The 15565-nt window shown below is 39.7% G+C and overlaps 1 protein-coding gene across 1 annotated transcript in view; it reads right to left on the bottom strand.

Moving 5' to 3' along the window:
• SLC45A2 (solute carrier family 45 member 2) overlaps positions 1 to 15565 on the bottom strand; it is a 61448-nt gene that overhangs the window by 24225 nt on the left and 21658 nt on the right. Inside the window, 2 exon segments of the mRNA XM_020995462.1 lie at positions 2154 to 2297; positions 11136 to 11476. Of these exon segments, the coding sequence (XP_020851121.1) occupies positions 2154 to 2297; positions 11136 to 11476 (485 nt within the window).

The raw sequence follows: 15565 nt of genomic DNA, 5'->3' as shown, positions 1-15565 counted from the left end.
CTAAAGGAAGCAAGTGTATATGGGTAGAGAATGGCTTTTACTTCACTCCAGAGAAAATGCAGAAGGTATAAAAAATTAACAGGAGCCCATGAACAAAATGAGAACACATAGAAATAGCCCATAAGCTTCTCCTCAGAAAAGAACTTGCCAAAAAAGCATTGCCAGTAGGGCAATCCCTTGACATTCTGCTAAGTCACACTTTCCTATGGAGTCCTACAAATCCCTCCCTGGCTCATACAGCTGCCCAGTGGTTCAGATCCCCCAAAAGGCAATCACACTTTAGGGCAGCTAAATAACCCCCAGAAGGAAAACATACTTTGGAGCTGTTAGAAAGTAAATCTCTTTCCCACTAGACCTGCACTGACTGTCTAAACAACTCTGTTTAAGTGGGGAGCGCGGCAAGGTCTTGATTTACTAATTTCTTATTAGACTATAAGCTCATTGAGGGCACAGACTATTTCATTTCTGTCTTTGTATGTCCAGTACCTGGCACAAAATTAGGCAATTAATTAACATACGCTTGTTGATTGATTGATCCCCCTTCCCCTCCTTCCAATATGGCTTCAACCCTTATTAATCCTCTCACTACAAAGGACACATGGGCAATCCTTCTTCTTTCTCCATGGGGAATGCTGCTCAGGGACTGTACTTCTCTCTAGAAAGCCAGACATTTGACCTCTTGAACTTTGATGTTACTTATGAGGTAACAGCCAACACTGAAGTCAATCTGGAAATCTCCCTTCTCTGAATGGGAGACTAGATTCTGAGATAAGCAAGATAGCCTATCGAATAAAAATTCTCCAACTACAACCCAGGAGTTTGGTATATGGGAAGATTATCCATGAACTCCCCCTTTCTGGTCAGTAGACAGTTATGTCTGTTCCTGCAGGAACTCCATCCCTTCTGTCATCTCTTAGGCTAGGAAAATTCTTTCTCAAGTCATCATTGACTATCCCTAGCATAATTAGTGAATGAAAGAGAAAGAAATCCTTTTTCTCCTCTAACTATACACAAGGAAGAAGACACAAAGGAAAAGGTCATACAGAGACAAGCTTCCTCTGACCAGAATCCAGCCTATTTAGTCCCCATAGCCATCACTTTCTGGATGGCCATAATTTCTGAAAAGCAATCAGGATTTATCTTGTCCTCTTGAAAAGTCATCAATGGGCATACCCACATTCATCAAAGAAATTTCAGACTCACAATGGCACTGGGGTTATCTCTAGTACTTGATGAGATTAGGAAGAATATTTTCCAAATGAGAAAACCTGGGATTCTAATCACCATTTTTCTACCATGGAGCTGGGGAGGGGTTTTCCCTTGTTGCTGCTCCATAAAGTCTAAGAAAAACCCTGTGGAGAGAAATGGTGATTATCACCATTCAGATTCAACTACTTTGCATGTAGGAAAACCTGGAAAAGGCTGGGAGCTGTTCACAGCTGAAACTAATTTGGAAAAACAAGGCAGTAGGGTTAACATCGCACATAGAGGGCCCAGGCACACTGAGCACGTAGAATATGATAAATTACATAGAGACACATTGGCCACTTCTCAGTCATTCTCAACCTGCCATACTCCTATACCCTTCTCTCCTGCTCTTCTCCTAATTTTCTAACTTTAGTTCTGTGACAGTAATTGAATAAATACCTGGAAGGCATGTAAAATCAATTGTCCTATGACTCACAACATGACTTTTGTGACATTGCTATTCAAAATACTCCTCCTAGGCCACCAATAATGTATTGTCTTTCCCCCATTGGAACTTAAGATCCTTGAGGGCAGGAACTGTCTTGCTGGCTTGTGTTTCTGTATCTAGCACTTCACACAGTATGTGGAACATCGCAAGTACTTCATATATGCTTTTTCATTCATTCATTCTTTCATTAATTCAAGTTCATTTCTTGATACCTATTTGAACTTCATAACTGACCTCAAACTGGATTTAATGTTTGTTCCTTGGATGGATTATTTACAATACTGTTGAGTGTGTTCCTGAGTTGTTTGAAGTGATTTCCCCAGAAGACTCCTGGAGGGTAGGACTTATGCCTTGTTTTCTTACATCTTGTTTTATATCCCCAACAAAATATAGAATTGTAAGAATTCAGCAATTACTTGCTGACTGATTGGTCTGTGTGAGTGAATGACAGTGTTACCTGTCCCATGAAATCCGTGAAGAAGAGCATGTTGGAAAGGAAAGCTGTCCATCCAATGAGGTGACTGACACACAGATAGCGGTAGTGAGGAGGCATGCTCAGAATAGTCTTCAGCAAAGACTTTATGGTCATCTTGCTCTGAGTCTAGGACAAAACATAAAACAAAGGTATGACCTTCATAAGATCATAGGGTCATCGATTTTGAGCTGACAGGGACCTAGGCCAGTCCCCTCATTCTACAAGTGAGAAAACTGAGACACAAGATCATACAGAGAGTAAGTAGTAGTGCCAGTAGTCAAACCAAGTCATGTGAGTTTAAATCGAGAACTCATTCCACTGTGCTACACTGTGCTTTGGAAATCTTAGGTACTGGAGGATTGAATGCTGTATAGTAGAAGTGCTGGTGCTAACTTGGATGAGAGGCACTTTCCCTGGACATTGGTCATCTAATTAACTCGTTTTTGTCTATGAAACTTCCCTAGAGAGACACATGATACAGTGGATATATTACACTGAGTTTGGAGTCAGGAAGACCTGGGTTCAAGCCCTGCCTGAGACACTAGCTACGTGACCCTGGACAAGTCATTTCATTTCTTTGGGCTTTAGTTTGTTCATCTGTAAAATGGAAGGGGGGACCCAAAGATTAAAGCTGAGCAAAGCTTTACATACGATGACTAAGGCTCCTTCCCACACACAAGTATATAAGAGACAAGGTAGGGTAGTGGGCAAAGCACTGAACTTAGACTCACTCAGGTGAGACATAGGTTGAAATCCCACCTCTGACTTTTACTAGTGATATGACCAGGAATCAATCTTTGAACCTATTTTGAACCTCAGTTTCTTCATCTTCTTGTGTTAAAATTGTATCTTATTCTGGTTCCCCTGACCACCCTACCTTGCTTCTAGTTAGTATAATAAGTAGGTTTATAAGTAGCCAGTATAGAAGGGGCAATAGTAGGAAGTCAGATTGCAAAGAGGAATCTATGTCACTCATAGACCATCCCAAAGATCAAAGGAGCATAACTTACAAATATATCAAGTATTAACTGAAAATCACAGCCTGGTAATATGTGCTGAGGGGAAGCCATGTAGGCTTTGTTATCGGGGTCTTTCGGTCCCATGATATGAAAAATTCAGATAAGTTCCAGACATCTGCAGTAATACCAGCAGAACATCAAATAGTGCTAATAACTCTGAGATGACATGGATATGTTAAATTTCAAGTCTAACCAACAAGTATGAAATGATTTGCATGTGTTAATGAAGCCCTAAGGTGGCACAGATAAGTATTAGTGTGTTACCCAAAATGCGACCTCACACTGTTGTGACCTCACACTGTTGCCCTCTGAGTGATTTTCCATCAGCTAAGGGCCCACACTGCTCCAGTGCTGTGAACTCCCATCCACCAGTATGTAATTAACTCATCCCCTTCCCATTCTCTTCCTCCTTCCCCTTCCTCCCTGCCTTCCATCACCACACCATCCCCTGTCCCCTCACATCTGCCTCCGTGACCCTTTTCTCTGCTTGTCTTTGTACTTTCCATGCCTGCTCCTCCTCCTGCACCTCTTTGCCTTATTAAAGTGTGATCGCAGCCTCAATTCCCCTCTGCCATCATGGCCTTTCCTGGTGAGTATCCAAAGACCCAGGCGTGCTGGCCCCATTTCACAATTTCATAAATCAATTAGCAACTAATTCTCAAAATGAGAGTAATTAAGTTGGTAGTGCCTACCTGAAGTGTTATTGTGAGGCTCAAATGAGATAATGTATGAAAAGCACTTTGCAGACCTTAAAGGCCCATAAAATGTTGTTATTATTGTTATTATGAGTACATAATGAGTACAAAAGTGGCTTTATAGCACCCACTTGTGGCAGGACCCTGTAAGCACATCCACTAGTATTGGCAGTGCAGGGGAAATGCATGATTTGGCTAGTTTTTTTAGTCACATTCCCAGTTTATTGATTTGTTCTTTCTCTCTTTTGTTAATGAAAGCATTTTAAATATATAAACTTTCCTATAAGGACTGCCTTAGTCGAATCATAAGTTTTGGTATATTGTCTCAGTGTTGTAATTTTCTCTGATAGAATTTTTTATTATTTGTTCTTTTTAATCTCTGGGGTTATTTAGTCTTCAATGAATTTTTAACTCTTTCCTCAAAGATCCTTCATTGAACATATTTTTATTGTCCTGTGGTAGGGACAATATGATGTGTTTAATATTTCTGACTTTCTGCATTTTTTGGTAAAGTTTTAAATGTCCCAATACATATTTAATTTTTTTAAGGTGCCACAGTTGGATGAGAAGTATGTAAACTCCTTTTACAATGAAGGCTTTTCATAAGCACATTCATCTATTGGTTGTCAATGTGTCTTGACAGCATGTCACACCAACTCTTCCTAACCCTGACTGATGATGATGATGATGATAATTATGATAATGTCAATTTGTTGTTCAGTCCTTTTTAGTCATGTCTAATTCTTTGTGACCCCATTTGCAGTTTTCTTGGCAAAGATACTGGAGTGATTTGTCATTTCCTTCTCCAGTTCATTTTACAGATGAGGAACTGAGGCAAACAGGGTAAAGTGACTCGCCCAGAGTCACACAGCTAGTGTCTGGGGCTAGATTTGAACTCAGGAAGATGAGGTTTCTTGCCTCCAGGCCCAGCACTCTGTGCACTGCACTACCTAGGTACCTGATGATATCAATAAGTAATATTTACATATCACTTTTCAAAGTGTATAAAGAATTTTCCATGTATTACTTCACTTGATCCTGACAACACTGTGAAATCGGTAGTACGTTATTGTAATCCCTATTTATAGATGAGTGAACTAATTCTCAGAAACTTTAAATAATATCCATATTCATACAACTAGTAGTCCACAAGTACCATTCATAGGCATGGTTATAATTCTTCAATTTCTTGATTCTAAGAACCAGCTTATGCCCTGCTCTCCTATGTCCTTCCTGCCAGACCTTTGCTATTCTAAGGAAGGTCCCTAGGCAGTATGTTAATGAAAGGTTATAATTATCTTCCTCAAGACTATCAAGATGTCCCACAAATAATCGGGCCTCAGACCAAACATTTGACACTTACTAGCTATGTGACCCTGGGCAAGTCACTTAACCCCAACTGCCAAAAAAAAAAAAAAAGATGTCCCACAAGTTAACACATTTGTATTTATAAGCCCCAGGATAAATCCCTGTTCAGATGAGAAGAAGAAGGGAAAATAGAGGAGATAATAATCAATTATAAAATGTTAGAGCTGGAAACTCAGAAATTATCTTGGTTCATATTATAAAAGAGAAAAACTGAATTTCAAGGAAGCTTTCAGATTGAGGAAGAACAGCCTGGGCATGAGAATCCCAACTAATCCTTTTCTATCCATACACTCCTTCATCCAGCTTGTACCCTGAGCTTACTTGGAGAAGACCCTAAGGGGAGATACAAGATTTGGAGAAGATACTTCCTGCCTTCATGGAATTAATAGTGTAGTACGGGGAGATGACACATGCATAGGTGATATAATGGAAATGGTCACATGATCAGGTACATTAAAGAGATGCAATGTAAAGTGCTATCTGAAGTCTAAGGGAGAAGTTCATTACTAAGGGTATAGATCAAGGAAGGCCTGTGAAGGAGGTGATACCTGAGTTGAGCTTTAGAAGATGGGTAAGAATTACACAAGATGAAATGAGGGACAACCAGCTCCTTTCCTCAATTAATGCACATATTAAAGATTAAAACTGGACAACAGGTGTTCCTTTCCTCTTCAGTCATTAATTTAGGCCTCTGTCTCAGGCACAATATTCAGCCCACTTCCTTGCTCTCTCCCAGACCTATTTCTGCTTTTGTTCTTAAACCCACATGAGCTTTCAAATTAGACTTGTTATTTCACTGAGTCAGGGATGAAAATTCTCAGCTTCCCTTTGGGTTTTCAAAATGAAAATGAAAATGAAATTGCCCTTTTCTCACTAGTTCCCTAATTTCCTTGATAAAGCCACAAGAGGTTTTACAATGGTTTTCAGCACCTTTTAAAGTCTCACAAAGACTGCTAATCACTGTCTGAAGAAGGTTGCAATGGCTTCTATATGGACCAGCCCAGGGTATCAGGAATAAAAGGGAATGTAGCACACACACACACACACACACACACACACACACACACACACACACTCCTGAAACTGAAGAGCTGGATAAGGACATTTAAGATTGGAGATAAAATTTAAAGGTATCTAGCAGGAACCTTCAAAAAATTCAGGACCCCACTCTAAAGCAAGGGATCATGATTTTCAAATGACACAGACACTCTTGTTGTGAAAAAAAATACCTGCTTTAAAAAATAATTGCTCTGGGCTCATGGTTCCCATATGGTAATAATTCGACTTTCTCAGGAGTTCTATTTTGGAAGCCAAAGCTTATGGCATTTGGCCAAAGATGTGTTGTCCTGCTCTTTTAAATGTAGATGATACAAAAGCATCCCAGTCCATCACAGCCAATGTGAGTGTGAGTGTGTGTGTGTGTGTGTAAACAGTATGCACTTGATTAAGGTCTCCTTAATTGCTTTATGTGATTTTGAATGAATTAACTTCCATTGGTACAGTGTCATTGTTGTTGCTGTTATTGTTCAGTCGTTTCTGCTGGTCAAGAACGCCAACTAATGATGTCATTTCTAGAAAGTATAAAGAACAAGGGGAAACTTGCAGCAATCTCATTGATGGGGCAATGTTTTTATTTCTGCCATAACCAAGGTACTGACTGACCTCTATTTGCCTTTTTTTTTATTTTACCAAGCATTGCCATTTTAAGCCTTATTTAACTCCAACAAAATATATACCTCGGCACAGTAATATAAAAAAAAGCAAATATATCTTCTGTAAGCTAAATAAAAAATGTCTATTTTTCAAATGTATAGGCAGCTAGGTTGCTCAGTGGACAGAGCCTGGGCTTGAAGTCAGGATGATCTGAGTTCAAATGTGGCCCTGAGTAAGTCACTCAACCTCTGTTTATCTTAGTCCACCAGAGAAGGAAATGGAAAACCTCTCTAGTATCTTTGCCAAGAAAACCACAAACTGGGTCACGAAGAGTTGGACAGGACTGAACAAGAACAATAAAAGTTTTCAAATGTATATAGATGCCATTGCGATTCATAAAATACAGCATACCCAGCTCTAGTCTCTCTCCTAAGCTTTGACCTGCTAGAAATCATCCCCTGGATGTCCCCAGGGCATCTCAAACTCAACGCATCCATGATCTCCTCAGACCAAGCCCACCCCACCTCCAAACTTGCTGGCTCACCATCTCAGAGTCATGCCCCTATCTTTCCTCTCCTTTACAACAAGCATCTAATCATTTGCCAATTCTTCCGCCAGCATATCTTTTTGCCTACATACACAGCCTACCCTAGTCAGGGCACTCATCGCCTCTCAACTGGACAATGCTAAGTGGTTTCTGTTTCAAGGATCTCTCCTTTCCAACCCATCTTCTACACATCTGTCCAAATACTTTTCTTAGAGCACACACGTCTAATCATCTCACATTCCTTCTCAAGAATCTTCAGTGGCTCACTGCTGCTTCTATAATAAAATATAAAGTATTCAGCTTAGCATCAAAGGCCCTTAATGATCTGGCTCTAGCCTCCTTTGTCAGACGTATTTCCCGATACTACCCTTTGCATATTCCATGTTCCCACCAAACTGGCATCCTTGGTATTTCCTAATAACAGAATTTTACTTCCTACTCCCCTTTTTTTTTGTTCAGTCTGTCCTATATGTCCAGAATCCACTTCCTCCTTACCCCCACCTATCATTCAATCAATGAAGCCACAAACACTTATTTAGTAGCTACTATTACATCTCAGGGGCAGTTAAGTGATGCAATGGGTAAAATCCAGGGGCTAAAGTCAAGAAAATTCATCTTTCTGAGTTCAGATCTGGCCTCAGACACTCACTAGCTGTATGATCCTGGGCAATTGACTTATCCCCATTTGCTTAAGTTCCTCATCTGTAAAATGAACTGGAGAAGGAAATGGCAAACCACTCCGGTATCTTTGCCAAGAAAACCTCAGATGGGGTCAGGAAGAATCAGACAAAACTGAACAACAATTATGTCTTAGACACTGTGCTAGGCACTGCCTTCAAGGAAATTGCATTTTACTGGCGGGATACATACAACATATACACAGATAGGTAAATACAAGATACACAAAAGAACTACAAAGTAATGGAGGGGCATGAGTAGGGCTCAGCCCCAATTAGAATATAAATAAGAAATATTTAACAAAATATAATACAATACAATAGAACATAGATAATATCACATTTTAAAATTAAATCAACATGCTGCCTGCAGGGATCCTTATGTATACAGAATGCTAGCAGCCAGGAGAATCTGGACTGCCACATGTACTGAACTTTGAAGGTAGCTAGGAGTTCCAAGGGCAGATGTGAAGAATATTCCAGGAATGGGAAATGGTCTCTTTAAAAGCATGGAGCCAAGGATTGGAATGTCACATATAGCCCAAACATCCAACATGCCACCCACAACAGTCCTGAGTGTGGCTGGCCCAATTAGAATATAAATGAGAAATATTTAGCAAGATAGATAAAATATAACAGAACATAGATAATATCACATTTTAAAATTAAATCAATATGCTGCCTGCGGAGATCCTCACGTATAGATTAATGGCTTCTGTTTCTAGTTGAGTTTGACACCACTGGCGTACAGAGAGAAGAAAGTAGGCCAAGTCACATGAAAAGTAGAGAGTACATGCTTTGGATCGAGTGGTGATGGGCTAGAGGTAAAGATCAAGACGCATTTTCATTATCTTGATTTGTTTTGGCTAAAGCAACAGTGATAATGATAATTGTTGTTGTTGCTATTTCAGTCTTCTTGGCAAAGATACTGGAATGGTTCGCCATTTCCATCTCCAGTGTATCCCTGTTTGACAGATGAGAAAGTAAGACAAATAAGGTGAAGTGACTGGCCTGGCGTCCCACAGCCAATGAGTTCCTGAGGCCAACTTTGAACTCAGATCTGACTGACTCCAGACCCAGTGCTCTACTCACTGTACCAGCTGATAATGAAAATAGCTAACATTTATATGACACTTTAAGGTTTGCAGAGAATTTTTAAAGTAGTGTCTCATTTTTTCCTCACAACAATCTCATTTTTTCCTCACAACAATCCTGGGAGGTAATTGCTATTATAATCCCCATTTTACAGATGAGGAAACTGAGATAAAGAATGGTTACATACTTTGACTAGGGTCCCACTGCTAGTAAATATCTGAAGCTCAATTCGAACTCGTTTTCCTGACCTAACGCTAACTGTATGTATTTTTATTCTACTTGGAGGGGCAGGAAAGTTGGATTGTTTGTGAGTGTGAGATATGAGGGAAGGAAAGGGAAAGGAAGGGAATAAGCATTTATATAATGCCAACTATGTACCAGGCATTTTGCTAAATGCTTTACAAATATTATCTCATCTGATCTTCACAACAACTCTGTGAGGTAGATGCTGTTATTACCCCCATTTTACAGTTGACAAAACTGAGGCAAATAAAGTATACATGACTTGCCCAGGGTCATGGACAAGCATGTGTCTGAAGCCAGATTTGAACTCAGGTCTTCCTTACTCCAGGCTCATATTCCCTGCATTATCCCAGCTAGGGATCAAAAATAGAGCAGTATGTTACTCCCCAGATAAGTACAGATACATGTGTATGCATACATATGCATATGTGTATATGTACTTACATGCATATTTAAATATATATTTAAACAAAATACAGCACTTAGTAAAAGTCAAGATTCTTTTCTTGCAGGGTCTTATTAATTCTTTATGGCTTGAGAAATGTGTGATTGTTGTTTGTTTTTTAAATTAACAGTAACTTAATTTTTTTTTTAAAGAAAGACTACATAATATGGAATAATGAGTCATTATCTGAGAAAGTGAGACTGGAAGTGGAGGGCATTTTTTTCCTTATGACAATCCCAGGAGTAGTTGTTGTTATAATCCCCATTTTACAAATCAGAAAACTGGGGCAGAGAGCAGTTAAGTGACTTGCCCAGGGTCCCACAGCTAGTAAGCATCTGAAGCTGAATTTGAACTGCCAGAGGAGTTTGTATTTTATCCTAGAAGCATCAGACGTTTCTTGAGCAGGGAGTGATATCACCACACCTGTGACTTAAGATTCCAGAACCATGTAGACTCTATACACTGTAGAGGATGTGTTCTTAGAGCTCCATTAGAAAGTTATTGCAATAGTCCGAGCAAGAAATAACAAGGGCTTGAACATAGGATAGTTCCTTAGTTCTCTTCAAACTACAACTCAGGTTCTGTCTCTTCCATTAAAACCTTTCTTGACCCCTAGTTGTTAGGGTTTGTTCCTTCTTCAAATCTTATATTTACTTATAGACCCTTAGGACAAACACTGGGCCTGGAGTCATAAAGACATGAGTTCAAAACTGGTCTCAAACACTTACTAGCTGTGTGATCCTGGGCAAGTCATTTAGCCTCTGCCTGCCTCAGTTTCTTCAACTGTAAAATGGAGATAATGATAGCACCTCCCTCCCAGGGTTGTTGTGAGCATCAAATGAGCCAGGCCCTTTAATAAAGGCTTGTCCTCTTCCCTCTCTTCTAAGCCATGCTGCCTTCTCCCTAATCTTGCCATTCAAAGCTATTACCACCTTCCCTGTTGCCCCCCAAACCAGAGCTTTTTATAATAGTGTTAGAGCAGGAAAGAAATATGATGGCCAAAGGAAAAACTACGGTTGATAAATTGCCACTACTTTCACTCAGTTGGGCAATTTTTAATCCAGGAAAGGACAAGGATCGCAGCTGACCAATTTCGTACCAAATAACAAGACATTGTAGGTTCCCATTTGGCTTTATAAACTTTTTTACATCTAGAGAGAAAAGTAGAAGGGCCAGTGAAAAGAAAACACAGTTTAAAACAAAAGAGGACATCCATCCTCACCTGCTCCTCATTATTTCCCTTGGCTTCTCCCAGTTTTGCTGTGCCTAGTTCAGTCTGCTCTGTTTTCATATAAGTATTTTTGACTTTCTCTAGAGAACCATAGGTATAGCCTCCATTTTGCATCAGCAGAGGGCCCTGTGGGTTGTGCTGCAGCATGCTGTCTTCTTGGTTATCACAAAGAGGTGCTTCAGGGATGCTGCACAAGTGTATGATGAGACAGGTGGTAAACACCAGAGCTGAGAAGAAGAACATGACCTGAAATTCTGTGCCCAGCAATCTTCCCAGTTCCAAATGTCCCCAGTCTATAGCACCCAAAAGGTAACCTAGAGCGCCTCCAAAACCTGGGGAAGAAAAAGAAGAAATATCATGATGATATTAAGAATACATCTGTATTCACTTTCCATCATGTCTTACTCATCTCTCCATAATATTCAACATTCATCAAGAGGAGTAGCTGTGGTTTGAACACATAAAGAATCATCCTGGGGAACACAAAATCCTGGGTTCTAGTTGCAACTCTCTCATTAAGTAGCTTTGTGACCTTGGGCAAGTCACTGTCCATCTCTGAGCCTCCATTTCCTGGTCTGTAAAATGTGAGAAATGGACCAGATGAACTCTCAAGTTCATTTCCAGCCTAGGATTCTGTGATTCTGTGTTAAGACAACCTGCAATATCCACTCAGGTTCTGATTTTAGTGATTATATATGTTACTCAGCATTAAATTCAATTCAACAAATATTTATTGAGGATCAAAGGATTTCCAAGAAAAATGCAAATACATTCTTTCATCTCCACCTCCCAACCCCAACTCAACACATGGCACAGATACCTTCCTTCTGTTCCCCCAAAAAATGGAGTGGAAGAAATATTGGACATATTACCATGCTATTTTCTTTGCATTATAGAGAAACATTAGAGTCAAATACTAATAATCACTGGCATTTACATAATGTTTCCCTTTCCAGGTGCTATCTCATTTGATCCCCATAACTATCCTGTGAGGTATGTGCTATTATCACGTAATACTTCTGACATCTCTACCATCACAAGAAAAAAATGGAAGCAAAGGATGCCGGTCCCTTCTTCCTTCAGAAGATACCCATTCTCCACTGAAGAAGAACAAACTCAGGCTACCCCCTAAGCTTTCCAGGATACCATTTATCTTAAGAGAGAAAGAAATTTTCTTCATTTAATCTCAGTCACAATGCAATCAGCTCTAGCTGTCAGGCAAGAATTTATACAATAAAGCCAAGCCAAGGAATACAAAGCAAACAGATATACAGTGAATGACATATGTTTGTCCTGGATAATACATGCCTGAAAAGGTTCATCTGATCTCTGCCTTACAATCCATCTCTATATAAGCTGTTAAATTTATATTTCTAAAGCAATGGGTTTGAACAAGTTAACTTCCTTGCTTAAGAGGCTTTGAGTGGTTCTCTCTTGCTGGTTAAATTACAAACTCCACTGCCTGACATTTAAAGAGTTTCAGCTTCAATCTATATTTCTAGGTTTATTACACACTACTCTCCCATTAAGTACCCTATATTCTAGCCTAATTGGTCTACCTGCTTTTCCCCAGTGTATGACATTCCATCTCATGCTGTCTGCCATGCTCAGAATCCTTCCCTCTCCTCTCTCTCTCTCTCTCTCTCTCTCTCTCTCTCTCTCTCTCTCTCTCTCTCTCTCTCTCTCTCTCTCTCTCCTTCCCTCCTACCTCTGCCTCTTGGAATCCCTAGCTTCATTCAAGTCTCAGCTCAAGAGCAATTTCCTATATGAAGCCCTTCCTGATCCCTCTACTTATTAGTGATCTCATTGCCCACATCAAAATTACTTTGTATGCATTTCTATTTACTTATATGTGTACCTGTTGTTTACTCCCAGGAGAATGCAAGGCACCTTGAAAGTCAGGACTCCCTTCACTTTTGTCTTCATATTCTGGGCAAAATACCTTGGACACACAGTAGGTGCTTAATAAATGCTTGAATTGAAATAGATGTAACAGAGACTCATCTTATTGAGGTCAGATTTGAGAGAGAGGTTTGGGTGAGAAAGAATTCACTTAGATGACTTTCTCTTAGACAGTGGGGATGCTTTATTACAAGAAAGTTTCACAGGCCTGAGATTAGCAAGAAGCTAATGAAAGGCTCTGATATTTGGAAGAATCAGGCTTATATAAATAGAAAGCTATACATCCTGTACTATGATGATGTAATTTTAGGGTTTCTTATGGGGGTTGAAGATTAGGGACAGGATGAGGAAGATGGTTGCTTACAAAGATTTGTAATGAATTGTCATGACACAGGATGAGGAAGATGTAATGCAGGATAGGGGACCCAGGAAAAGGAAGATGGGAAATTTTATGACTCAGGATGAGGGAGACAAGGAATTTTATGATCCAGGAAAAGGGGAAGTTTTATGGTATTTCAAGAAAAAGGGAAGAGATTTTAAGATGCCCTCAAGCTCAGGAGGGGCCTCCTTTAAGGCAACCCTTAAAATTCTGCTTAATCCCTAGGGTACCATTTGTATCTGCATCAATCTCATCTGCCTAATGCGATAAATAGTGAGAAGGAGTATACTGCATGTATTGTCTTGATTGGGTTTTTCCCCTCAGAAGTTATTTTTCTAATTTAAGTATTTGCATAAATGTTGCTATTCTTAGTTGAGTAGAAGGTCTTGAACTTTTGGGGGTTTTTTTAAATTATCCTACATCATACATTATGCTCTTTGAAGGTAAATGAGGCTTTTTGTCTAGGAAAAATATTTTTGCCCAGATTTGTTCTTCATATCTTCAACTAAACTGAGATGGATTCAAAGGTGTTTCAAGTGCTATATAATGAAATTTGTTTTAAAATATCAACTGGTGCTATGTATATTACTGTGAAACAATATTAATTTGCTTAATTTTTCAGCTTTACTACCTGGTATGTCAGCATCAGGATGAGGAGGAGGAGGAGGAAAAGAAGGAGAAGGAGAAGGAGAAGAAGGAGGAGGAGGAGGAGGAGGAGGAGGAGGAGGAGAAGAAGAAGAAGAAGAAGAAGAAGAAGAAGAAGAAGAAGAAGAAGAAGAGAAGAAGAAGAAGAAGAAGAAGAAGAAGAAGAGGAGGAGGAGGAGGAGGAGGAGGAGGAGGAGAAGGAGAAGGAGGAGGAGGAGAAGGAGAAGGAGAAGAAAAAGGAGGAGGAGGAGGAGAAGAAGAAGAAGAAGAGGAGGAGAAGAAGAAGAAGAAGAGGAGGAGGAGGAGAAGGAGGAGAAGAAAAAGGAGGAGGAGGAAGAGGAGAAGAAAAAGGAGGAGGAGAAGAAGGAGGAGGAGGAGGAGAAGAGGAAGAGAAGGAGGAGAAGAAGGAGGAGGAGGAGGAGGAGGAGAAGGAGAAGAAGAAAAATGAGGCTTCCTTTCCTTGTTGCTTTAGTTTAGGATTTAGAAAAGACTATGTTTCCTTCTCCCAAGCAGGCCTGGTTCCAGGGTGGTATGTGACTGTCTATGGTTTGGTTTCCTTTTAGTTAATAGGATTGATAGAAGCTTTCATTTTGCATTGGAGCCACACATTTCATCAAGAACTGAAATTGCTTATTATTGTGCGTTTCTAATACTTCAAAAAAAAAAACTTTTAATGCTCATGATAGCCCTGAGAACATGAAAAGCAAGGTGTTATAGAAGAAATAACACTGGACCAGGAATCAGAGGATCGGTGTTCAAGTACTTGCTTTCCTACTATCTAGGTAACCACTAGGCATAAAAATAGTAACTGCCTTCTCCATTTTGCTCTCAAGTTTGCAAGGGGATAATATGACATAGTGGATGGAGGGCTCTGTTACAAACTTACTGCATGACTTTTGGAAAGTCTCTCTGGCCTCAGTTTTCCAATTTATGAAATGAAGAACAACAGACCAGATGATCTCCAAGTAGCCATCCAGCTCCAAAATCCTGTGATAGGAGCATTGTTGTCATTTGAGGAAGAAAAGAATGGAGGCTTGAAGAGATTGAGCATCATGCCCTGGGTCACTCAGAAAAGAAGCAAGAGTGTGAGGTCTTTTCTTTTTCTTTTCTTTCTTTTTTTCTGGTTTCTTCTCTACCCACATCCTCTTAGAGCTGCCCCAGAGTAGGGAAAGTAAAAATTAACATTCTCTGCAAAGACTTGAAACAACAGTCGATTGTAAAATGAAAGCACCCACAAAGCATAAAGAATTATTCAACTGACTAGGAAAGATTAAAGGCTAAGATACCTAAGGCTTCAATAGAGAGTCCTTTTCACTTACATGTCTGGTCTGGTCAAAGCAGCCCATCTCTAGACCTCAGGTCTAAGGCTTTTTTTTTTTAAGTTCTTATTTATTACTTACTTAAAGATTTTACTACATTTTTCATACTTGGACCCAAAAATATGAATACATAAAATGTTAGAATGGACCTTAGAGTTTATCTAATCCAATCTATT

This window comes from Phascolarctos cinereus, unplaced genomic scaffold, assembly GCF_003287225.1.
Source record: "Phascolarctos cinereus isolate Bilbo 61053 unplaced genomic scaffold, phaCin_HiC Scaffold_4;HRSCAF=312, whole genome shotgun sequence".
Taxonomy (NCBI): Eukaryota; Metazoa; Chordata; class Mammalia; order Diprotodontia; family Phascolarctidae; genus Phascolarctos; species Phascolarctos cinereus.
The sequence above is the reverse complement of the archived record's forward strand: the minus strand, read 5'-3'. Positions and strand labels throughout refer to the sequence as shown.